Here is a 24882-nt window from a genome sequence, read left to right as displayed (position 1 = left end):
CAGGGACCCAGGAATGCCCCCCCGCCCACCCCCTCGGCGGGCGGGGGCAGGGCCCAGCCGGGAGTTTGGCAAACTCCTCCCCGCGTTGAGTCATTCGCCTCTGGGAGGTTTAGGAAGCGGCTCCGGGTCGGTGGCCCCAGGACAGGGGAGAGCGGGCGCGATGGGGAGCCGGGCGCCAGGGTCCCCGCTCCTCGCCGGGCGGCCGCGCCGGGGCCCCCGGCACCGACCCGCGCCGCTGCCGCTGCTGCTGCCGCTGCTGCTGCTGCTGCCGCCCGCGCCCCGGGCCGGGGGCTTCAACCTGGACGCCGAGGCCCCGGCCGTGCTCGCCGGGCCCCCCGGCTCCTTCTTCGGCTTCTCCGTGGAGTTCTACCGGCCGGGGACGGACGGGTGAGCGGGGAGGGCTGGCGGCGGGCTGGAGGGGGAAAGGGGGGCGCCTGGAAGCGGGGGCGCGGCTGAGTCTGGCGGCTCCGGGGCTGCGCGGGGAGGCGGAGTTTGGAAGCGCTGGGGCTGGAGTCGGGGGCCCGCGCCGAAGTTGGGGGCCTGCGCGGGACTAGGGAGGAGACAGGGGCCGGCGTGGAGGGGGCCTGGGGTGGAGATGAGCGGGGAGGCGTGTGCGGGGTGCGGGGTGGGGAGCGGACACGACGCCGGAGCCCGGGGAAGTCCGGGCGGGGGACCCGGGGCCAAGGCGGAGGCGGCGCGGGGACGGAGAGCGGGGTCTCGGGCCGGGACCCCGGCGGGCGCGGGCGCACAGGGGGCACGGGGGCCGGGAAGGGCTTTTCGGGCCGCTGGGGGACCCCAGGCCCCCGAGGGCCATTGTGCGGGTTGGAAGCCGGTGGAAGCGGAACGAGCTGTGTGCGGGGAGAGGGGAGCCGGAGGCTGGGAGGGCCCAGAGGTTACACGGGGGCCAGCCCCATCCTCCCCTCCCCCCCAACTCAGACCCGGAGAGACCCGGGAGGGGACGGCGGCTCTTCCCTTTCTCCTCGGGCTCCTACTCCGCCTCCACCCGCAGCCTCTGCTCTGCCGGGGGGTCCCGGACCTCGGGGAGGGTGCGGGGACCCGGGCGCGAGGGGCGCCGGGGCGGGGGGCGGGGGCGCGGATGTGTCCGCCGGGAGGGGTGTGTGCGCGCCCGAGGGGGGCGGGCGGCTTCCCTCTTCCCCGGCTCCGGGAGGAAGAGAAAAGCTGGTTTCCTGTAGCCTGTGGGCTGGAACTGGACGGAGGCCGGAATTCTGGGGCTGGGGTCGGAGGCCGGGGAGGCGCGGGCTGGCGGGGCCCAGGAGCGGCAGACTCGGGGGGCATCGGAGGTGGGGGGAGGCTCACAGGAGGACCCCCACTCCCCGCTCAGCGGGGCGACCGTAGGCCGGACCCCGAGAGCCCAGGGAGTGGGGAGGCATGGGGAGACCGAAGTTGGAGCAGAGGCCACGCTGGAACCAGGGTTTCCATTGAAATGTCCGGGGCTGGGGAGAGGGGAGGTGGCTGTTCCCGGCAGCATCCAGGGGCTCCCAGATGCCGGATTCCTGGTCCTCCACAGTGACCTCCACCCTGCCCTCTGGGCTCTGAGCCTCCCACGCGCCCCCCTTCTTTCTCTCCCCCCACCCCCATCACACCCGGGGTTTGATAGGACTCTGCCGGAGGGGAGCTGGTTTTACACCTGATACAGTTAACTGATCGCCACTCCTTTAATTTTTGGAGAAAAGGATTACTCCAGCTATTTCAGTTGTGGAGGGGGGGTTGGGGGCCGCGGGGGGTAAGTTTCTCTATTGTCTGGAGAGGATGTGGGAAATGGAAAAAAGATAGTTAGGCCCTAGCTGCTGGTTCTGGGCTATTCAAGGTCCCCACCCAGCCCCCACCCCACCCCCCTGGCCTCTTGCCCAAACCCCATTGCATCACCCTGGCCTGGAACCTCTGCCAGACCTGGCCTCCCCAAGGCCCCCTGAAATGCCGCTACCTCAGCCCTACTGGAGGCACGCAGAGGAAGGGAAGGAGAGGTGGGGACCCTCCCAAGTATCTGGGTAACCTTCCCCTTCCCCTGCCCCACACCTCCCCCTTTCCAGAGAGTCCTCAAACACCTGGACCTGCACATTCTTCTGGTTCGCGAAAGGCAATGGGGAAAATACCCTTTGGTGGGTTTTAAAGATCTGCCTCCTGGCCAGTCTGCGTGGCCCCTGGCCTGACCCCCAGTCCCTAAAGCCCCTTCTCAGACAGGACCCAGCATTCTCACCCCTCCCCTCCCCCTTCCCGCCATCTTTCCTCCCGAGAGAGCCAGGTGTCTGGCTTGCACGCCCCCTCTCCTTTCTCTTTACAATACCCTCTTAGAGGGGGACTCCGCACATTCCACCTCCCAGTGATCAACTCCACCCCCTCCTCCACCCAGGGCCCCAGCAGAGCCCTCGCCTGGGGCCATGGCTGTGTTCTTGGTCCCTCTGCATCCTCTCACCCCGGGCATCAAACAGCATCCGAGGGCCGGATGAGCACCTGGGAGTCTGCCTGGGAGGCAAGGGCCAAGCCTTCAGTCGGGCCGCACTGGGTGTGCACCGGGCCCCACCGCTCGCTCTGGGTGTGACCGGGGCCTGGTGCTTAAGGCCCTCCAGCCTGGGGTTCTTATGACAGTCAGACACCCGACTTCTGAGGCCGTTCTGAGGACTAAATGAGACGATACAGATAAAGGCGCCTGGCCCCTAGAGGGTGATCAATACCTGGCAGGCCTGATTGGAATGAGGTAGCTGTTTTTCTGTCTCTGCTTCTCTCCTCCCTAGATACCACCTAGCTCTATTTCCAAGTTTTCTCTCATTTCTTATTTGCTTTTAATATTTGCTTGTAGCAGTTTTAGTACTAATAGTCCCTCGCATTCCTTAGCACTTTCATATCAGTTTTTCCATTGGATCATTACAAGATCTTTGTATTAGGCAGAGGAGGCATTACTGCTCCATCAAATATAATATATATATATATATATATATATATATATATATATATATACACACACACACACACACACACATACACACACATCAGGAGTTATAGAGGTTTAGAACTAGAATTTGTTTTAGGGACCATTCAAGAGCAACCCATCACTTTATGGGTAGAGAATCCAAGGCTTGGCGAAGGAAGTGACTTGGCCTAGGACACAGACTTAAAGGTGCACTGCCTTCGTCCAGCTCTTTATTCCCTCCGACACTTAGTTGGCAGAGGCAGAGGACACTCTCCCGCCCGGCCAGCCAGGCACTTTCTTAGAGTCACTGCAGGACCCAGAGCCATGCGTCCTCTGGCCTGGCCAGGGCCGCTGAGGGACTGCAGGGCCTGGGCCCTGGCCCACTTGCTTCTGCCCGCCCCCAACCTTGTCAGGCCAACAGAGTGAAACAGTAACCATCTATTGAACAGGATCTTGGTTAATCAGAAGCCTGGCCGGGGAGATAGTGGAGAGAAGAGGAGATAAACTGGCCACAGGGCAAGCCAGAACCCCGGCCTAGGAATCGGTATTCCTAGCTTCCGGTTCTTACGTGCAGAAGGATTCAGAGTGACCCTGGACATGTTACTTCGCTTTTGTGGGACTAAGTTTTCCCATGGGACTCAGTCAGCAGGTATTTTTAATTGAAGTTTTTTTCTTTCCTTTTTTAAAATCTCAAATGATATCTTACCAGGACATTCTATATAAAAAGGGGAAAGAGGTTGCCCTAAAGCAGTGGTTCCCAACCTTCCTGATGCCGGGACCCTTTAATACAGCTCCTCCTGTTGTGGTGACCCCCAACCATAAAGTTATTTTCGTTGCTCCGTCATAACTGAATTTTGCTACTGTTAGGAATTGTAATGTAAATATCGTGACCCACAGGTTTAGATGGTTTTCCTAAGACCATCAGAAAACACAGATATTTACATTACAATTCATAACAGTAGCAAAATTACAGTTATGACGTAGCAACGAGAATAATTTTATGGTTGGGGGTCACACGACATGAGGAACTGTACTAAAGGGCCCCGGCATTAGGAAGGTTGAGAACCGCTGCCCTAAAGGGAGATGAGGAGTGTCAGACCAAACCAGCTCCTGAGTCCGCGCGGGCGGCAGCCCTGAGGCATCTACAAGGAAGCCCTCACGCCAGGGGCTGCCCTCGCCGTGCCTTCCCGCGGTGGCAGCGTGTCTCCAGGAACCAACTCTGGAGTTCCGGGGTTCTAAGGCTTCAAAGTAAGTGATGGCAATTATTTCCTCCCTTGAACTCCATATTTTAGAAGGGATTAACTGCCCAACTGCATTTATTTATTTTTATTTTTATTTTTAAAATATATTTTATTGTCTTTTTACAGAGAGGAAAGGAGAGGGAAAGAGAGTTAGAAACATTGATGAGAGAGAAACGTCGATCAGCTGCCTCTTGCACACCTCCTACTGGGGATGTGCCTGCAACCAAGGTACATGCCCTTGACAGGGATCGAACCTGGGACCTTTCAGTCCGCAGGCAGACGCTCTATCCACTGAGCCAAACCGGTGAGGGCATGCCCAACTGCATGTAGTAAGAAATCATGAATTCCTTTTTCTCATTTTGTATCAGCTGGCAGTGAGAACAAGAAGACATCTAGAGCTGCCAGTCAGAGCTTGTGACCAACGTGAGATAGTCAGGCTCTCTACGAGAGTTGATGTAATCCCAGCCAAAAGTAAATGTACTTGAGGCTTTAATTAGCCTGGGCTGCCTTATCAGGTAAATGCATGTTCCCATGAGGCTTTCTGAAAAATTGGAAATAACCCAGAGCGCCTGGCCGGTGTGGGTCAGTGGTTATAGAGCACCGAAGGGTCTGGGGTTCGATTCCCGGTCAGGAGCACGGGCCTGGGTTGCAGGTTTGGTCCTTGGCCCTGGCTGGGGCGCATGCTGGAGGCAACCAACCGAAGTTTCTCTCTCACCTCAGTGTTTCTCTGTCTCCCTCCTCCCCTCCCTCACTTCCACTCTTTCTGAACAGCAATGGGAAGAATGTCCTTTGGTGAGGTTTTTAAAAGATAAAGAAAATAGCCCAAGGGCCTTCCATTGTTACCTTCTTGGACCCCTAAGGGGGCCCAACTAGTCCAGGATCTAGGAAGTAGGAAGTAGAAGTGGGAAAATAAGGATAAGCTATGTGAAGTGCCATCCCTGACATCAGGTGTCACAGGCAGGGACACTAGTTAGTAGACTGACTCAGAGGAACTGGGTCAGAAGGGCCACTGAACCCTTGGGTATGAGCCGTGGGTGGCGGAGGCAGGTCTGGATCGGAGTCGGTGTCCCTTACCTGCCATGCCGGATCTGCTAACCCTTCCTACACATGCCCCTGGCCCCCGAGCTCGGGGGCTTTACCATCTCTGTAAGGTCTCTCTCTCACCTCCCAACCCTCTCAGACAAACTCCAGGCTTCTTCCTAGGGCCAGGCCAGAGCCGAGCGGGGGTGTGGTAAAAATTGGGAGTGGGCCCTCGCTGGTTTGGCTCAGTGGCTAGAACATCAGCCTTCGGACTGAAGGGTCCCAGGTTCGATTCCGGTCGAGGGCACATGCCCAGTTGCAGGCTCCATCCCCAGTGGGGGGGGCGTGCAGGAGGCAGCCAATCAGTGATTCTCTCTCACCATTGATGTTTCCATCTCTCCCTGCCCTTTCCTCTCTGAAATCGATAAAAATATATATATTTTTAAAAATCGGGAGAACCAGGTCCTTTAGCCACAGCCTAGTGTCCTCCTGGAAATAGACTATCAGAACTCCCCGAGGCCGACAGAACCTCCGCGCCAGAGAGAGGGGAAGAGTATGGCCCACGCCACACTGAGCTAGTGCCTGCCCCTCGTCAGTGCTGATCCTGGGCCAGGGCGCTTTTCTTGGGGAAAAAAAGGTTTTTTTTAATTGATTTCAGAGAAGAAGGGAGAGGGGGAGGGGGGAGAGAGAAACATCAATGATGAGAGAGAATCACTGATCTCCTGCCTCCTGAACACCTCACACAGGATGGAGCCTGTAACGGGGCATGTGTCCTGACCAGGAATCAGACTGTGGCCTCCTGGCTCATAGGTCGACACTCAGCCCCTAAACCACACCAGCCACGCCGGTCAGCGCTCTCTTCACTGCCTCCTGTCCCACAGCTTTCCTGGGGCTGCCCCAGCTAGGGGAGGGCTGTACCCCTGTCTGCTGGCCCCGCCCGAGGACAATGCAACCTCACCCACCACCTGCCTTACCTCCTGGGCCTGGTCACTGGCCAGGCCGCCGCCCGTCGCCCACCCCCGGCGTCGCCCACCCTCGGCAGCATGTGGTGCCTGAGTGCAGAGGGTGGGGCCCAGCTGGTGGGAGACAAACGGAGAAGTGAGAGGTTGGAAACGGACAGGAAGCCACAGGCAGTAAACATTTCCTGTCCCCAGAGTAACTAAGGCTGGCACCCCGCCCCCCATCACTCCAGGAACTCTCTCACTCTCAGCACACACACACCCCCCCCCCCATTCCCCGGGACCCTGGCCTCTCCCTCCATTCTCATCCTCTGGCCTGCTCGCTCCCCACGCCCAGTCCCTGGGAGCTGTCTCCTCTGTGGCTGCCACCTCCTATTTCTGTAGGACCCCACCCCTTTCACGCCCTCCCCACCCGTCCCTCTTGGAAGGCAAACCCGGCATCTGTGACCTCTCACACAATCCCCACATGGATGCTCTTTCCTGGTAAAGGCTGACGGAAGTATCCCACTAGCAGGAAGGAGTGGGTATGGGAATGCTGAGGCGGGAAGGGGATGGGAATCACCCGAGATGGAGAAGCCTAAGATCTGAGATCAAGAGAGAGAAAACTCCAACATGGAAACCAAGAGAGCCAGCAGTCCTGGGGCGGAGGCAGGTACGGGAGGAGAGCAGAGGCCACGGCGTGCAGGGACCCTGGCCCGGGCCCGGGCCCGGGGCCAGCCCGGTTGTCAGATGCTGTCCTCACGGAGGGTCCTGGAGGAGAACGCCAAGAAGACTGGCTGCTGAGCAGAAGCCTCCGAGGCAAGGGACCAAGAAATGGCAGAGACAGAGCCAAAGACGGGAAGATTATCCAGGACCTTAACTATGACCACCCCGGTACCTAGGTCCCTCAGCAAAGGCAACCCTCTCCTCGGGGTTTGGGGGGGCCTGGGGGACGGTGTCTGGGACTAAGACTCCAGTACGGCAGGCTCCGAACTCAGGCTCCCAGAGACGGCGTGTGGAGAAGGGCTCAGAGATAAAGCCCCAGCCCCAGCGGGGAGGTCCAGGCCAGAGCCGAGGAGAAGGCAGGCCCACGCCCAGGGGAACGCTCTGTTTCACCACCGTCCAGCTCCTCTCCACTCCTGCTGCCTGATTTCCAAGACTCACATTTTCCCCCTACACGCCCCAGGGCTGGGCGGCTGGACCGCGGGGCAGCCGGATGCCTGGGTCTCGGCCCAGGAAAGGCTTTGGCTTGGGACAAGAGGGCACGGGCGAGGTGCGAGGACCTGGCTTCCGGAGGCTGCACCTCCAGCCCTGGCAGGTCCGGAGAGGGATGGAGACGCTGAGGCCAGCACCTCTGGCCCCTCTCTCCCTTCCCAGGACAGACTCTGGCTCCTCTCTCTAACGACTGGGGAAGAAGGTAGAGGAGGAGGAGGGGAGGGGTTGTGTTAGTGACAGCGGCACATGGGGACCGCCTGACTCCAGCCTGTGCCTCTGGCATCTGTGGCATCTTCTGAGATATAAATACAACGCAGGGGGCACCCACCCCACCCCAGCCAGCCCCTGGCCCGGAGGCCTGGGTCCTTCCTGTCTTGGGAAACTGAAGAAGGGCCAGGAGCCCCCCTGAACCGCTTCTCCGTCCCCCTCACAGGGTCAGCGTGCTGGTGGGAGCGCCCAAGGCGAACACCAGCCAGCCAGGCGTGCTGCAGGGCGGCGCTGTCTACCTCTGCCCCTGGGCCACCAGCCTGGCACAGTGCACCCCTATTGTGTTTGACAGCAAAGGTAACCAACCCCCTGGGAAGGTCTGGAGGGCCTGGGGGTGGGGCCCGGGGAGAAGGGGAGAGCCTGCCCAGCTCCCTGGCCACACGCCCTCCCTGCTCTGACGGCGGTGCCCGCTCTGTGCAGCGAACAGCGAGCAGCGCACAGCGGCCCCGTGGCACTCGCCCCACGTTCCCAGCCCAGCCCAGCCCGAGGAGGGCGGGCATGATTCAGAAACATGTGGCTCTCATTTCCCCTGAATCACCCACAACTCAGGGAGGCCAGTAACGCAGACAAAGACTGGGAGAGTCACACAGGCGGTTTGGTTCGTTTAGCCGAGCACTGACTAAGGGATGGTGCTCGCCTGGCGCTGTGCTGGGGCTGCGGGGGTCCAGGCCTCTGCCCTCCGTGGGCTCCCGGCCCAGGGTGGATGCAGGGATGGGGGCGGGGGAGGGCGGCGGAGACAGACGGAGGCCAGAGATAAACAGGAACAACAGCTAACCCTTCAGGAGCACTTGCTCTGTGCCCAGCGCCGCTATAAGCACTTTATAAATATTAACGCACTTAATCCTTCCAACAACTGTGCAAGATATTATTATCCCCATTTCAGAGCTGAGGAAGTAGAGGTTAAGTAACGCGCTCAAGGTCACACAACCAGTGAATGGTGGCGTAAGGATGTGCCTGCTGAGCTATATCTGGCTTCGGGGACAGAAAGCGGAGCTGGTGCCTAAGCAGATGGAGACGGTGGGGGGTGGGGGATGAGATCACGAAACAGATGGGTGTTTTGTTTGTTTTTTAACCTGAAAGACAGGTAAGAGTCAGAGGAATGAGAAAGGATGTCCTGTGTGAGGTACATATCCGTGCCCCATGGGCACAGACAAGGTGTGGGGAAGCCGGAAGGGGTCCATGGGGCAGCAGCCCAGAGATGTGAGAACGATCGAGAAGAGAACAAGGTGCTTAGCGATGCAGTCCAGGTTCAGACAGAGAAGTGCAGCCACTTCTTCCCCCACTGCCTCCCGCCCCAACCTCCCTGCAAGCATCCTTGGCCAGCCGGGCCAGAGCCAGGCTGCTCCAGAACCCCAGGTGGGCGCATAGCGGAGGGTGAGGCGGGCCACAGCGAGCAGAGTCTGCAGACCCTCTGTCCTTGCCCCCAGGACGTCCTGGGCTTTAGGCTCGCAGTGCTGGGGCGCCCCCGGCTGAGGGCAGGGGCTGTGCCGGGCTCGGTGGCCCACGACCCGCCTGACGCCCTCTCTCCCTCCCCCAAGGCTCTCGGGTCCTGGAGTCCTCGCTGTCCAGCCCGGAGGGGGAGGAGCCCGTGGAGTACAAGTCCTTCCAGTGGTTCGGAGCCACGGTGCGAGCCCACGGCTCCTCCATCCTGGTGAGGGGCCCGCAGGCTGGGGGGCGGGGGGTGGTCGGGCTCCATGGGACACAGGCCCGGGGTGGGCGGGAGAGGGTTTCCTTGGTCTAACCCTAAGGCTCCCTCCTCCCGGGCCCTCCCAGGCCTGCGCCCCGCTGTACAGCTGGCGCACCGAGAAGGAGCCGCTGAGCGACCCCGTGGGCACCTGCTACCTCTCCACCGACAACTTCACCCGGATGCTGGAGTACGCTCCCTGCCGCTCAGGTAGGCCGGGGTGGCCTGCGCCCCGCCCGCCCTCTCTGTCCGAGTCCCTAAACCCGCCCCTTCCGCAGGGTCCTCTCCCACCCCCTTCCCCAAGCTCTCTCCTTTCCTGCGTGGCCCGTGGGCATGGGCCTCCCTCCCACCGCCTTCTCCCCCACAGATTTCAGCTGGGCGGCCGGCCAGGGGTACTGCCAAGGCGGCTTCAGTGCCGAGTTCACCAAGGTGAGCCAGCAGGTGACCTGGGAGGGACGTGGCCGTGAGGGGTGGGCCCGGGGGATTGGGACCACAGGTAGACTCGCCTCCTCCCCCCCACAGACCGGGCGTGTGGTGCTGGGTGGACCCGGGAGCTATTTCTGGCAAGGTAAGTCCTGCTGTGCTGACTCCCAGGCCCTGGCCCAGGCCCCGTCCTTCCCCCCTCCCCCCAGCCTGAGCTCACCAGCCCCCCTCCTGCGGGCCGTCCCAGTCCTCCTCTCCCTTTGTGGAGACTCGTGTGTCCTCCTCTGCCACCCTGTCCAAGCCGGCCTTCCTGGAGCCAGACTTCTGAGATCCCACCCAGTCTAAGGTGACCAGATGTCCCACTTTGGGCGGGACCGTCCCGATTTTTAACAATTTGTCCCGCGTCCCCCGGCGTTTTAATCGTTAAAAATCGGGACGTCTGGTCACCTTAACCCGGGCACACCCACCCCCGGTCCTCTCCTCCCTGCTCGTCCTCCTCCATTCCCTCTCCTCCTCGTCCCCTGCCCAGGCCAGATCCTGTCGGCCACCCAGGAGCAGATTGCAGGGTCCTACTACCCCGAGTACCTCATCAACCTGGTGCAGGGGCAGCTGCAGACGCGCCAGGCCAGCTCCTCCTACGACGACAGCTACCTGGGTGAGCGAGCCGGTGGGAGGAAGCCGGGGCCGCCCCAGGCGCCCCGACCTGCCCTCACACACTCCCCGCTTCCTCTCCTCCCACGCGGGCATCCCCAGCCCCGCTGTCATGCCTGTTGTGTGCCCGCTGACCGTGAGGGCCTGCAGGGGTGGGGGGCGGGTGGGAGATGGGCCTGGGCAGAGGGGTCCCCGAAGCAAGAATACTAATGCCCATCCCCCCTGGCCCCCAGGTTACTCGGTGGCCGTGGGTGAATTCAGTGGTGATGACACAGAGGGTGAGTGTGTCCCCAGGCTCGGGCGGGGGTGGAACTGAGACACTGACCATTCCTGGGGATTCCTTGTTTCCCACATTAGTCCACAACTTTCTCTCCTCTCTGCAGACTTCGTTGCTGGCGTGCCAAAAGGAAACCTCACCTACGGTTATGTAAGACCTGCCTGACACTCCCTTCCTCTCCTTCCCCCTCTCCCCGGGCCTCCCACCCGCTGAACACAAAAACATGTGCCCTAGCTCAGTGGTCGGCAAACTCGTTAGTCAACAGAGCCAAGTATCAACAGTACAACGACTGACATTTCGTTTGAGAGCCGAAAACCGACGCCTGAGCATGGGCCACAAAGTTTCAATCGCATTGTACGCGCGCGCCTGCATGTGGCAAGAGCCACACTCAAGGCGCCAAAGAGCCGCAGTTTGCCGACCACTGACCTAGATTAGGGGTGTCGAACTCAATCAGAGAAGGGGCCAAAATCTAAAATCCAGCCTAAATCTCGGGCCGAATGGTTTACTGAACAGTCATAAACTGTCATTGTGATGGAAACGCAGCGGAGTGCAGTGATGACAGCGCGGTGCGGGCCACATTGCAAGGCCTGGCGGGACGGATTTGGCCCGCGGGCCTTGTGTTTGACACATGTGACCTAGATGGTTTGCTCAGCGTATAGAGTGTGGGCCCCATTCTAAAGGGTCCCGGGTTCCATTCGGGCACTGCTCTGGGAGCATGCGGGAGGCAAGCCATCGATGTGTCTCACAGTGAAGTTTCTCTCTGTTACCCCCCTCCCTTCCACCATCTCTAAAAATTAATGGGGTCATATCCTCATGTGAAGATTTAAAAAAAACAACACAAAAAACACGCGGGTCATTTTGTGAGAATTCCGAAGGTGGATGAGAACATGGGCTCTGGGGTCAGACCTGTATTCAAGTTCTGGCACTTACTCTAGCAGGCGTCTTCAAACTACGGCCCGCGGGCCACATGCGGCCCGCAGAGGAGTCTGATCCGGCCCGCCAGGTTTTTTGGGCAGTGAGCGCAGCCGAGGTGTTACAGTAGGAATTAGTAGTTCATATAGTCCGGCCCTCCAGCTCTCTGAGGGACTGTGATCTGGCCCCCACTTTAAAAAGTTTGAGGACCCCTGTTTTGCATCCTTCTGTTATTTTTTAATATATCTTATTGATTTTTTACAGAGAGGAAGGGAGAGGGATAGAGAGCTAGAAACATCAGTGAGAGAGAAACATCAATCAGCTGCCTCCTGAACACCCCCTACTGTTGTGGATGTGCCCACAACCAAGGTACATGCCCTTGACCAGAATCGAACCTGGGACCCTTCAGCCCACAGGCCGACTCGCTATCCACTGAGCCAAACCGGTTTTGGCTCCTTCTGTTATTTTTATTTATTCACATTCTACTTCATTCTGTAAATTCTTGAGCCTCCTTACCCTCTCTGAGCCTCATTCTCCTCTGCAGAATGGGATAATAATAGTTCTGACTTCAGGGCTCTCGCAAGGATGAAATGAGGTCATGCTTGTGGGAGCGCTCAGTGGCCTGTTGAGCAGTGTACAACTGGTAGCTGTTATTATTAGACCATGACAAGTGCTTTAAAAAGGTTACAGATAAGGCTGCCGTAGGAGTTTGTTCAATTAACATTTACTAAAGCAAGGTAAGAGATAAGAAGACGAATAAGACATCACACCTCATCTCATAAGGTGCCTCTGATCCGCGAGGCAGGATAAGACACATGTAATTACAACCCAAGGGGCAGCTGCTGTTCAGCGCCCCTCAGTGAGTGGCACAGTCCACCGGTGATTTCTGTTCCGTTCCAGCCGCTGGGGGAGGGTGTTAGCATGCGCCGTTTAAGGTCACACAGTTAGAGAGCGGCCGGATAGAGATTTAAAAGCAGGTCTGTCTTACTCCAAAGTCCGCGTTCTCGCACCGCGGTCAGTTTCAGGAAGCGGGTTCCGCGGTTATCAGGTCAGGGAGAGGAACAGCCTCCTTCCCAGGCAGGGGTGCATCGGAGAAGGTTCGTGAAGGGTCAGTGGAGATGAGGCGAGAGAGCATCCTAGGCGGGAGAAATGCAGGGGGGAAAGGGGGAAAGTCAGGCCCGTTTAGCAGGCTCCTGGGCTGAGGAGGAGGAAGGGTTGAGCAGAAGCAGACAGGCTGGGGCCAGTTCTCCAGAGCCTCAAGAAGTCCAGGCTTGGATAGTGGCTGCAGGGAACCACTGTGGGTTGTTTTTTATGTGTGTGTGTCTTTAAATCTTCACCCAATGGAAAAGAGGAGGGGGGGGGGGTACGGGAAGAGACTGGACATAAACTGTGCACCTATGGATGAGGACAGTGGGGGGTGGGGAAAGGGCAGAGGGTGGGGCGGGAACCTGGTGGAGGGGGGAAGAAATGAGGAACTTTTGTAATAATATGAACAGTAAAGGTTTATTTAAAATAAAATAAAAAAGAAAGAAAGAAATCACCCAAGGATATGTGTTTATTGATTTTTAAAGAGAGAGGAGGGAGTGGGGAGTGAGAGAGAGAGAAGCAACAGTCAGTTGCCTGGACTGGGGATCAAACCACTACCTTTTGGTATATGGGACAATGCTCCACCAACTGAGCCACCGGCCCGGACACTGCTGTGGGTTTTCCAGCTGGCCGGGGGCGGGGTGGGGGGGGAGGGGAGTGGGGGGGTCCCTCCTGGTTCTGCTGCAGGGGAAAGGGTGCTGAGGAAGGGAGCCTGAGGCAGGGAGGCGGGCAGGAGGCTCTCCAGCCTTCCTGTGAGAGGACTCTGAGCAGAGAGCGGGGAAGAGAGCAAGGAATCAGAAGACTTGGTGACGGACAGGGCCAGCCCCTCAGAGGGGACGTGGGGAAGATGCGGGTGTGGCTTGGGAGAGCTGGAGGAGGAAGAATGAGTGTGGTCATTCAGCAATGACTGATTCTCTACGACTTTAGGCTCTTGGGAGAAAGCAAAGAACAAAACCGAGCTCCTGCCTGCATTGATCTTCCACTCTAGTGGGTAGACATGGGCAATCGACAGATGGATATTCGATCTGACAGTCGTTGATAAGTGATAGGGAGAACAACGTCGCTGAGGGACTGAGCTACTGGCATAGAAATAGGGATGTGAGGGCAAAGCGCAGGAGGGAATTAGGGGACAAACAGTCTGTGCCTCCAAGGAATGCCTGCCTTTGGGTTGTCTGTGCACATCTGCCCTCCGGCCCGGGGCTGGGAGTCCAGGGCCAATGGGCATCTCTCCTCGTTCCTAGGTCACCATCCTCAATGGCTCAGACATCCGATCCCTCTACAACTTCTCAGGGGAACAGGTGAGGACACCCCGCACCCCAGCCCAGTGTGGCCCTCTGCCCCCCGCCAAGCCCCAGCTCTGACCCAGTGAAATCAGCCCCCTTCTCCCTGGAGTCTCTGCCCTCCCTCCATAGCCCCTGTGGATTCTAGTTCTGACCCAGCGCTGCTCCTCTGTCCTCCCAGATGGCCTCCTACTACGGCTACGCAGTGGCTGCCACGGACACCAACGGGGACGGGTGAGTAGCGGGAAGCGGCAGGCACACCATGACGCCCTCCCGGGAAGAAAGAATGGGGACAGGAAAACACAGGAGCGTTTCCCTCCAGGCTTCTCCCCTGGGCTCTCCCTGTCCTCACATCCCTTTGCCGAGGGCAGTGGTGGGCAAACTCATTAGTCAACAGAGTCCAATATATATTTTTTTTAATATATTTATTGATTTTTTACAGAGAGGAAGGGGGAGAGAGAGATAGAGAGCTAGACACGTCGATGAGAGAGAAACATCGACCAGCTGCCTCCTGCACACCCCCTACTGGGGATGTGCCCGCAACCCATGTACATGCCCCTGACCGGAATCGAACCCGGGACCTTTCAGTCCGCAGACCGACGCTCTATCCACTGAGCCAAACCGGCTTGGGCCAGAGCCCAATATCCACAGCACAGCAATTGACATTTCTTTGGAGAGCCAGATGTTTTAAACGGAAACTTCTTCTAACGCCACTTCTTCAAAATAGACTCGCCCAGGCCGTGGTATTTTGTGGAGGAGCCACACTCAAGGGGCCAAAGAGCCGCATGTGGCTCAAGAGCCGCAGTTTGCTGACCACGGGCCGGAGCACTAAGACCAGAAGGCCTCAGCGCTTCTCGCTCGGGCGGGAGGGAGCCTGGGGTGCAGGATGCTGGGAGTTCCTGGCCCTGGACCGGGGCGGGGAGGTGGCCAGGCAGGGTGTCAGGATGAGGCCTAGACGGTTCCCCTGCCCCCAGGCTGGATGACCTGCTGGTGGGAGCACCGCTGCTCATGGAGCGGACAGCCGACGGGCGGCTCCAGGAGGTGGGCAGGGTCTACATCTACCTGCAGCAGCCGGCCGGCATGGAGCCCACGCCCTCCCTCACCCTCACCGGCCGCGATGAGTTTGGCCGGTTTGGAAGCTCCTTGACCCCCCTGGGGGACCTGGACCAAGATGGCTACAACGGTAAGTGCAAAGAGCCGAGGAGGAGTCGAGGGTCAGGAGGGGTTTAGAGAGAGAGTGGCTGGGATCCCCAGACCCCCAGCGTCTTCCCACGATGTGGCTTTGAAGAAATGGGAATATTGGGGGCGACGGCGGGGGTTGGGGAGGGATAGGGGACTGGGGCCTGGGTTTGGTGGTAAAGGTCTGAACTCTTGGATGTGGGCCTGCTGACTGGTGTGTGCTGTGTGTCTTGCAGATGTGGCCATCGGGGCTCCCTTTGGCGGGGAGACCCAGCAGGGCGTGGTCTTTGTGTTTCCGGGGAGCCCTGTGGGGCTGGGCTCTAAGCCTTCCCAGGTGCTGCTGCCCCTCTGGGCCGCTGGCCACACTCCCAACTTCTTTGGCTCTGCCCTTCGAGGGGGCCGAGACCTGGATGGCAACGGATACCCCGGTGAGTGTGCTTCCCTAGGCCCTGTTCCACTTACAGTTCCCTGGGCGCTGGCCCCCTTACCCCCCTCTGCCCTTTCCTCAGGTCCTTGGGTGCACTTCTGGGGTACTGCCACCAGGTGGCGATGTCCCCTCACTTCGGCCTCCTCGAGCCATGAAACTAGAAGGGTTGGAAAGGAAGGATCCTAATTGGGGGGCTTTCTGTAAAGGGTAGTTTCTTTTTCTTTTTTTAATTTTTAAACATATTTCATTGATTTTTTTACAGAGGAAGGGAGAGGGATAGAGAGTTAGAAACATGGATGAGAGAGAAACATAAATCAGCTGCCTCCTGCACACCCGCTACTGGTGCATGCCCTTGGCTGGAATCAAACCTGGGACCCTCCAGTCCACAGGCCAACGCTCTATCCACTGAGCCAAACTGGTCAGGGCTAAAGGGTAGTTTCTTGCTTCTTGCAGATCTGATTGTGGGGTCCTTTGGTGTGGACAAGGCGGTGGTGTACAGGTACGGACTCCAGGGTGGCAGCCCGGGAGGAGTGGGAACGGGCGTTCCTCCAGAAGGCTGAGGCTGGGTTCGTGTACAAAGGACCGGGACCTGGGGCTGGAGCATCAGCTGCTTGCCCGGGCTCCCCAGGGTCTCAGTTCTGTTGTCCCCACGTCCACTCCTGGCAGGGGCCGCCCCATCGTGTCCGCCAGGGCCTCCCTCACCATCTTCCCCGCCATGTTCAACCCAGAGGAGCGCAGCTGCAGCCTGGAGGGGAACCCTGTGGCCTGGTGAGCTGGGGGCAGCAGGTCGCAGGGACCGGCCGTGGCCTCGGCCTGTGCCTCGGAGGAAGGCGGGAGGCCGGGTCTGCAGCAGGGCGCGAGTGGGGGTGTCCTAGCCGGGGCCTGTCTGGGAGAGAGGCAGAGGACATGGGGGTCCCTGTCCGGTGGGGACATCAGCTCTCCCCTTGGTCTTCCTCCAGCATCAACCTCAGCTTCTGCCTCAACGCCTCCGGAAAGCACGTTCCTGATACCATCGGTAAAGGAGGCACCGGGAGGGGATGGAGGGGCTGGGGCGTGGGCACTGCCCTCCTCTCGGAACAGGTGGAGAGGGAGAGGCAGGCTCTCCTCACACACACACACCCCCGCCTCCCCCGGCTGCAGGCTTCACGGTGGAGCTCCAGCTGGACTGGCAGAAGCAGAAGGGCGGGGTGCGGCGCGCGCTGTTCCTGGCCTCCAGGCAGGCGACCCTCACCCAGACCCTGCTCATCCAGAACGGGGCCCGGGAGGACTGCAGCGAGATGAAGATCTACCTGCGGGTACGGCCTCTGGGCGGGCGGGCGGGCGCGGAGGGGCCCGGGAGGGGGCCGGGAGAACCGGGGCCCCTCCCGCAGGGAGAGAGACGGGGAGGCTCCAGGCAGAGGCGGAGCTGAGGAGGGGACCCTGCTGCCGGAGCTGGGAGCCGGCCGCCCGGGCCGCCCAGGCGATGAGGACGGGCACGTTTGGACTCGGGTCCGCGAAGGCCCTGCCTGGGCCGGCGGAAGCGTGAGGAGCACGGTCCCCTGACTTTGTGAACCCTCTCCCCCGCCCCAGAATGAGTCGGAGTTCCGGGACAAGCTCTCCCCGATCCACATCGCCCTCAACTTCTCCCTGGACCCCCAGGCCCCCGTGGACAGCCACGGCCTCCGGCCAGTCCTACACTACCAGAGCAAGAGCCGCATCGAGGACAAGGTGAGGACAGGGCGGGGGAGCCAGGAGGAGAGGGGCCCGGGGGGGGGGGGGGGGGGAGCCTGCCTACAGCCCAGGGGGGGGCTCTGAACCCCTCCGCTGGCCGCCCCGCCCCAGGCTCAGATCCTCCTGGACTGTGGAGAAGACAACATCTGTGTGCCAGACCTGCAGCTGGAAGTGTTCGGGTGAGTGAAGGCGAGCTCGGGCGGGCGGGGGGTTCCAGAGGCCACGGTCGGGAGCGGGACAGGGACCCTGGAAGGCCCTGCAAACGGGGGCATGCTGGCTGGCTGGCTGTGTGACCTTGGGAAGTCTCTCAGATTCTCCGAGTTTCCGCTGCTTCTTCAGCCGTGTCCTGGGAAGGATGGCACCTATTTCCCCTCGCCTTTTGGAAGACGTGAAACGAGACAGTTTACAGAAAGCAGCTAGCCTAGCGCCTGCCGTAGGGTGGGAGCTCCGTGAACGGCGTCTGTTGTTGTTCTATTCTTGTCCTGGCTTGGAGATGACTTCCCGTGTCCCTCGCCCCGTGTGCCCCTCCAGGGAGCAGAACCACGTGTACCTGGGTGACAAGAACGCGCTGAACCTCACGTTCCACGCCCAGAACGTGGGCGAGGGCGGCGCCTACGAGGCGGAGCTCCGGGTCACGGCTCCCCCGGAGGCCGAGTACTCGGGACTCGTCAGGCACCCCGGGGTACGAGCGGGGCGTGGGGGGGGGGGCACCCTGCCAGGGGGCACCCGCCCCAGCTCCAGGACTCACCCGCGCTCCTGCCCCCCCCCCCCCCCCCAGAACTTCTCCAGCCTGAGCTGTGACTACTTCGCCGTGAACCAGAGCCGCCTCCTGGTGTGTGACCTGGGCAACCCCATGAAGGCCGGCGCCAGTGTAAGCCGGGCAGGAGGGCGGGAAGGAGGGCTGGGCTGGGGGCGGTGAGGCGAAGGCCCCGCCTCTCAGCCTCCCCGTCCTCCTGCCTGACCGCAGCTCTGGAGTGGCCTTCGGTTCACAGTTCCTCACCTCCGGGACACGAAGAAGACCATCCAGTTTGACTTCCAGATCCTCAGGTAGGTGCTGGGGCGGGGTGTGTGTGGTGTGTGTGTGGTGTGTGTGTGTGTGTGGTGTGTGTGTGTGTGGTGTGTGTGTGCAGGCTGCAGCCGCGCTGGGCCCAGCCAGGCCCGTGCCAGCGGGCTCCTCTCTGGCTGGGCTCCAGCGCCAACGCCGTGTCTCCTTCCCACAGCAAGAACCTCAACAACTCGCAGAGCGAGGTGGTCTCCTTCCGGCTGTCGGTGGAGGCCCAAGCCCAGGTCTCCCTTAACGGGTCAGTGCCCGCGGGGAGGGGCCTGGCTGGGCGCGGGGAGACTTGTAGGAAGGTCTGCACAGAGCGCCTCCCGCTGTGCCCTAAAAGCCACCTTCCTCCGCAGCGTCTCCAAACCCGAAGCAGTGCTGTTCCCAGTGAGCGACTGGCACCCCCCGGACCAGCCCCGGAAGGAGGGGGACCTGGGCCCTGCTGTCCAGCATGTGTATGAGGTGAGGAGGGGCGAGGCAGGGCAGGCCAGGACCGGGAGGGGTGGGGCCCCGGTGCCTGATGGGGAAGGAGAACCAGGGGGAGCAGAATGAGGGGCGGGAAGGTGTGTGGAGGGAGGAGGAGTGCTGGGTAAGGCCTGCGCAGGGTCAGCCGGGGAGACAGAGGGACAGGCCAGGTGAGTGACGGGGGAGGGACTTGGGAGCCACCCTGGAGGGTATTGGTTGGAGAGGATTTCATCTCTGCCCACTGCTTTCCTCTTTCACTCTTTTTAAAAATATATATTTTATTGATTTTTTACAGAGAGGAAGGGAGAGAGAGTTAGAAACATCAATGAGAGAGAAACATCCATCAGCTGCCTCCTGCACACCCCCTGGTAAGGTGACCAGACGTCCCTCTTTTGTCCCGCAGTGTTTTAAAAAAAAGTCCCGATTTTTGGAAAGGAAACTTTTTAAAAAACGCCATGGGATGCGGGACAAATTGTTAAAAATCAGGACGTCTGGTCACCTTACCTACTGGGGATGTGCCCACAACCAAGGTACATGCCCTTGACCAGAATCGAACCTGGGACCTTTCAGTCCGCAGACCGACGCTCTACCACTGAGCCAAACTGGGTAGGGCTCCTCTTCAACTGGAGACGGGAGACTCGGCAGATGCGGGCCGCGGTGAGCCAGGGCTGTTCCCTTCCTTCTCGCCGTGACTGTGCTCTCCTCTCCGCAGCTCGTCAACTGGGGCCCCAGCTCCATCAGCCGGGCCGTGCTGGAGCTCAGCTGCCCCCAGCGCCTGGAAGGCCAGCCGCTCCTCTACGTGACCCGGTTCACGGGGCTCAGCAACTGCACCTCCAGCCACCTCCCCAACCCGGAGCGCCTGGAGGTGAGGCTGGGGACGGGAGGGGGTGGGGAGCCGAGGCGGAGAGGTTTGGGAGCGGGACGAGGCTGTGCCTGAAGCCAGGCCTTGGGCCTGGGGATGGGCGTCCGGAGGCCGCAGACACGCGAGGCCCTAGGCAGGAAAAGGACTCTGCTGTGCACCAGTCCTTCCGCCTGAAATCTCCCCCCTTATTTCAGCCCTGGCACGCTCTGAGAACCTAGCTCCATGCCACCTCCTCCGGGAAGCCTTCCAGTTCTGTTCCTCTGACAGCCTCCCTGTCCTCCTGGATCAGAAGCTGAACCAGCTCCTGGGGAGCCTTATGTGTGCTCGTTAACAGTATTTAATTAACGGGGTGCCTTCAGTGAACCCTGGTATAGGCTCAGGAAATCCCGCACGGAGCAACGTTAACAAGGTCTCCCCTCCCATGGGGCTCACGTTGTAGTGGAGGGCACTAACCAGTAAGAATTAAAGAGAGAGATTAACCGGCACTGAAACGTGATAGAAGCGCAGCCCTACCTTTCTGAGTGGGAAGGGAACTGAAGGCTGACCCCTCAGGGGAAAAACCTGGAGGCCTGAACGATAAGGATGAACCTACTTGGGAAGACTTTGGGGAAGAGCATTCCAGGAGGGAAGAGCCGGTGCAAAGGCCCCGAGGCAGGGGCAGGGGCCTGAGTATTGATTTGCACGCCTCTTCCCTGTGAACTCCCAGGACCACGTTCATGCCCCTGTCGCACACTGAGCTGAGCTCGGTGACTTGCCCCCGGGGTTGGCCAGTGGAGATAGGGGTGTCGAACTCAATCAGAGAAGGGGCCAAAATCTAAAATCCAGCCTAAATCGCAGGCCGAATGGTTTACTGAACAGTCATAAACTGTCATTGTGATGGAAACGCAGTGGAGTGCAGTGATGACAGCGCGGTGCGGGCCACATTGCAAGGCCTGGCGGGACGGATTTGGCCCGCGGGCCTTGTGTTTTACACATGTGGGATAAAAGAACCAGTGAAGGCGCTCTGGGCCCAGGTGCAGGCGGACCTAGATGCTGTGATGAGGCGGAAGAGGCCGCTAACAGTCTCTTTCCTCTTCCAGCTGGATCCCGAGGGCTCCCCGAACCACCGGCTGCGAAGACGCGAAGCTCCGGGCCAGAGCCCTGCCTCTGGGCCTCAGGTCCTGGTAAGGCGCCCGGGGGATGAGGTCTGGGCACCTGCTTGAGTTCTCCAAGGGCAGAATTCCAGGCTCAGGCTTCCTCCTCCGTCCCAGAAATGTCCGGAGGCGGAGTGTTTCAGGCTGCGCTGTGAGCTTGGGCCGCTCCACCGGCAGGAGAGCCGAAGTCTGCAGCTGCATTTCCGAGTCCGGGCCCAGACCTTCCTGCAAGTAAGGGAGCTGTACTTCCGCCCTGACCCCACCTTCGGGCCTGCCTGGACTGACCCTCCCGTCCCCCCAGTCCTAGCTACAGTATTTGGGAAAGGGCACTCCCACCCACCCCCCCCCCCCCCCGCATTCCCCTCCCCTCCGGCCCTTGTTTAAACAGAGCTGTGTCCCTGGCGCCACCTAGTGGCCACGCTGAGAAGAGCGACAGCTTCCCTTTCCTGGCCCATTCAAAGAAGGTGGTATTATAGGTCGGGCTGGAGGATGATCCCCGTGCAGAGAACGTAGAAAAACAGAGACGGGAGATGAGTCTCTAGTGGAGAGACAAGCAGGTGTGAGAGTAGTCAATAAAGAGCAATCGTTTACGAAGTGCACACAAGGGGCCAGATATTGTCCTGAGTGCTTAACCCACATGAATAATGATTTCCAAAAGTTCTTATTTACACTCAGTCATCTAATTATGTATTATTTAGTTATGACTATTCAATTACACGTTTATTATCTCACATAAGGGACACAGATTCAGGAGAGAATGAGCCCAAAATAGAGCACGGTCAGGCCTGAGCCAGACCATGGGGATCCGTATGTGCTCTGTATCCCAGGTATCAGGGGTGGGGGGACTGCCCTCAACACCGCTCCTCCGCCCACAGCGGGAGCACCAGCCCTTCAGCCTGCAGTGCGAGGCCGTGTACGAAGCTCTGAGGATGCCCTACCGGATCCTGCCCCGGCAGCTGCCTCGAAAGGAACTTCTGGTGGGTCCGGGGCCGGAGGGCCAGGCTGAGGAAGGTGGGGCTCAGGGTGCTGGGACCTCGATGGGGGGTGGCCTGATGATCATAACCAGTATTTATTGAGCATCTACTGTGTCCTGTTCCAGGGATATAACGATAAGCCAGGTGGACAGGGCACCTTTGCTCCTGGAGCTCACGGCCTGGCAGGCACTGAGTGTCAGGATCTTTTCGGGAACACATCATAGGGACACTGAGCACAGTCTTGCAGGGTCGGGAAAGGCTTCCTGGAAGAAGTGATGTTCCAGCAGAGGCCTGAACTGCCAGGCTAACCATTCAGGAAAGGAATGTTCTCTGGAGAGAGGAAACTAGCAAGTGTGAAGGCCCAGACATCAGCGACAGTAACGCACCTTTTAAAACATATATATATATTTTATTGATTTTTTTTACAGAGAGGAAGGGAGAGCAATAGAGAACTAGAAACATCGATCAGCTGCCTCCTGCACACCCCCTACTGGGGATGTGCCCACAACCAAGGTACATGCCCTTGACCGGAATCGAACCCGGGACCCTTCAGTCCGCAGGCCAACGCTCTATCCACTGAGCCAAACCGGTTTTGGCAGTAACGCACTTTTTAAGAATTTAAACTTTGAAGTTCAGAATTCTGCTAGCCCTAGATGGGAGGTGAGAGGTGGGTCTAGGCCCATTGGCAAGTGGGAACCCAGTGTAGGTGGGGAGGGCTAATGGCTTCCCGGTGACCTCCTGCCTTGCTCCCCAGGTGGCCACAGCTGTGCAGTGGACCAAGGCAGAAGGCAGCCAAGGCGTCCCGCTGTGGATTATCATCCTCGCCATCCTCCTCGGCCTCCTGCTCCTTGGTCTGCTCATCTATGTCCTCTACAAGGTCCGGCACACCCTGCCCTCCCTTCAGGTTCTGCCCTCGGCCCAGCACAATCCCAAGCATCTGCCTCCAAACCCGTTCTCCAGCCTCGGGCCTCCCATCCTGACCCTGCCTGTAGGATCCTTCCCTTCCTTCTACAGCCCCTGTCTTAGAAAGAGGCTCTTGAATCGACCTGACAAGTTTGCCTCTGCCTGCAAAACCAGTGTTACTCGCAGGGGGCAACTCTGGCATTTGTGCTGTCACTTCCTCCGAAGACCGTGGCGGCTATCCCCAACTGGCCAGACCCTCGAGGCGGCCTCAGAGTCCTCCGGAGGCAGCCAGTACGAGGCAGTCAGACTTGGAACTTAAACTTATTTTTTATTTTTTTATTTATTTTTTTATTTATATTTTATTGATTTTGTACAGAGAGGATGGGAGAGAGATAGCAAGTTAGAAACATCGATGAGAGAGAGTCATCGATCAGCTGCCTCCTGCACACCCCCCACTGGGGATGTGCCCGCAACCAAGGTACATGCCCTTGACCGGAATCGAACCCGGGACCCTTCAGTCCCCAAGCCGACGCTCTATCCACTGAGCCAAACCGGTTTCGGCTTGGAACTTAAATTTAAACCTAAACCTCTCTGCTATTCCTGGCTCCCCTGGGGGCACGTTTACGGCACTGATGAAAGGTCCCTTTATACCAAAGCGCGCGCACACACACTCACACACACACACACACACACTCACACACACACACACATACCCGCTCTAGCCCTCCTGCCCATTGGGCCCCCTGGAGAGGCAGACGCGACAGCCTGCATTTAGGCCGCTTGTGCCAGAGAGGGAGTTTATTTATTTATTTATTTATTTAAAATATATTTTATTGATTTTGTACAGAGAGGAAGGGAGAGAGATAGAGAGCTAGAAACATCGATGAGAGAGAGAGTCATCAACCGGCTGCCTCCTGCACACCCCTAGTGGGGATGTGCCCGCAACCAAGGCACATGCCCCCGACCGGAATCGAACCCAGGACCTTTCAGTCCCCAAGCCGACGCTCTATCCACTGAGCCAAACCGGTCTCAGCCAGAGAGGGAGTTTAGAAGCACCAGAGAGTCCTCTTCATTCCCCCTTGGCTTAAGATCTGGGGAGAAACGGGAGCCGCCGTGACTAAACTCTCTTCCCTCCTTTCCCCACCATTAGCTCGGATTCTTCAAACGCTCCCTCCCTTACGGCACCGCCATGGAAAAAGCTCAGCTCAAGCCTCCAGCCACCTCAGATGCCTGACGCCTAACCCCAGACTCCAATCCCGGAGGCTCAGCGACCCCACCCTCAGGCTGCTGACGGGGAGGGGGCCGGTGCTTCCTGAAGGTGCTGAGGGCCTGGGAGACCTCCTCTCCCAGCCCAGAGACATACTTGAAGGGCCAGAGGCGGGAGGGGGGAGCTGAGGGTCCCCACCCCCATGCACTGTGAAGGACCCTCGTTTACACAGGCCCTCCCCGCGGATGGCGGATGGGGGAACTGCGATCCAGGGACCGAGGCCCAGCCTCCCTGCAGGCTTTGCATTTTGGAGAGAGTTTCCTGAAAAACAACTTGGAACCAGAACTGGGGAATGCCATCCCGGTTCTCTGGGCCAGACTTGCCACCAGGACTTCCTGTCCAGCTCCGGCCTGCAAAGCTCTGTCCTCCGCCTTGCCAGAGTTCCACAGGAGGCCCCGGCTGAGAACCTGGCACCTGGCGAGGGAGACCTGGCAGCTCTGGACAGCCCCCACCTCGGTGGGCAAATTAGGAACACTAACTGTGTATGGTGCCCAGGACCAGCTCAGGACAGATCCCAGGACAAGGATCAAGGCTGGCCCAGAACCAGCTCCGAGGAGGATCGGAACTGTAATGGGGCCAGATCGAACCCGCGGCCCGGGGTTGATCTGGGACCCAGACTCGGCCATTGATAACCTAACCAGGCAGATTCGGGACAACATTTGAACCTGCACCGGACACCCTGGGCCCGGAGGCCCAGTCCACCTCTGACTCGGGAGAAGTCAGGGAATCGCCCAGGACTCTGAAGGGGCCATGATGGCAACAGATCTGGAACCTCAGCCTGGCCAAAGGCAGGCCCTCCCAGTCCCCCGGAGAAAGGGCGCCCACCCTCTTGGGCCTGCAGGATTCGGGTTCTGCCCGCCAGGTGCACTGACGCTGCCCTTCCTCTCTCTGCCCGCCCCTGCCCGCCCCTCCCCTCGGCTCGGGACACCCGGGACTTATTTAAACTCTGTTGCAGTGCAATAAACCCGGCCCGGGGCCCCCACTGACCAGA

The 24882-nt window shown here is 59.4% G+C and overlaps 1 protein-coding gene across 3 annotated transcripts; it reads left to right on the top strand.

Moving 5' to 3' along the window:
* On the top strand, positions 1-24882 carry ITGA5 (integrin subunit alpha 5). Of its 3 annotated transcripts, none has more exons than XM_036456878.2 (30): positions 1-387; positions 7777-7907; positions 9149-9261; positions 9384-9504; positions 9662-9723; positions 9817-9862; positions 10247-10372; positions 10602-10646; positions 10752-10795; positions 13885-13941; positions 14105-14157; positions 14898-15106; positions 15339-15530; positions 15983-16028; positions 16196-16297; positions 16489-16544; positions 16670-16824; positions 17099-17236; positions 17351-17418; positions 17771-17921; positions 18018-18110; positions 18207-18286; positions 18460-18540; positions 18644-18749; positions 19465-19617; positions 20694-20777; positions 20865-20978; positions 21623-21728; positions 22480-22598; positions 23775-24882. In XM_036456878.2, the coding sequence occupies exons 1-30, from the start codon at positions 14-16 to the stop codon at positions 23856-23858; spliced, it is 3309 nt and encodes a 1102-aa protein (XP_036312771.1). In that variant the 5' UTR covers positions 1-13; the 3' UTR covers positions 23859-24882. The 3 variants fall into 3 exon arrangements, with proteins under 3 accessions (XP_036312771.1, XP_036312772.1, XP_036312770.1); XM_036456877.2 differs by having other exon boundaries at positions 5-387; positions 21623-21724; positions 22476-22598; XM_036456879.2 differs by lacking the exon at positions 15339-15530 and having other exon boundaries at positions 2-387; positions 21623-21724; positions 22476-22598.

This window comes from Pipistrellus kuhlii, unplaced genomic scaffold (assembly GCF_014108245.1).
Source record: "Pipistrellus kuhlii isolate mPipKuh1 unplaced genomic scaffold, mPipKuh1.p scaffold_m20_p_3, whole genome shotgun sequence".
In the NCBI taxonomy this organism is placed as follows: domain Eukaryota; kingdom Metazoa; phylum Chordata; class Mammalia; order Chiroptera; family Vespertilionidae; genus Pipistrellus; species Pipistrellus kuhlii.
The sequence above is the reverse complement of the archived record's forward strand: the minus strand, read 5'-3'. Positions and strand labels throughout refer to the sequence as shown.

Bases quoted from the DNA above. Each gene is read 5' to 3' on its own strand.
- ITGA5 (XM_036456878.2), top strand. From the start codon at position 14: ATGCCCCCCCGCCCACCCCCTCGGCGGGCGGGGGCAGGGCCCAGCCGG. The intron at 7,908-9,148 runs GTAACCAACCCC...CCCTCCCCCAAG, and splicing joins TATTGTGTTTGACAGCAAAG to GCTCTCGGGTCCTGGAGTCC. The intron at 16,298-16,488 runs GTGAGCTGGGGG...GTCTTCCTCCAG, and splicing joins GAGGGGAACCCTGTGGCCTG to CATCAACCTCAGCTTCTGCC.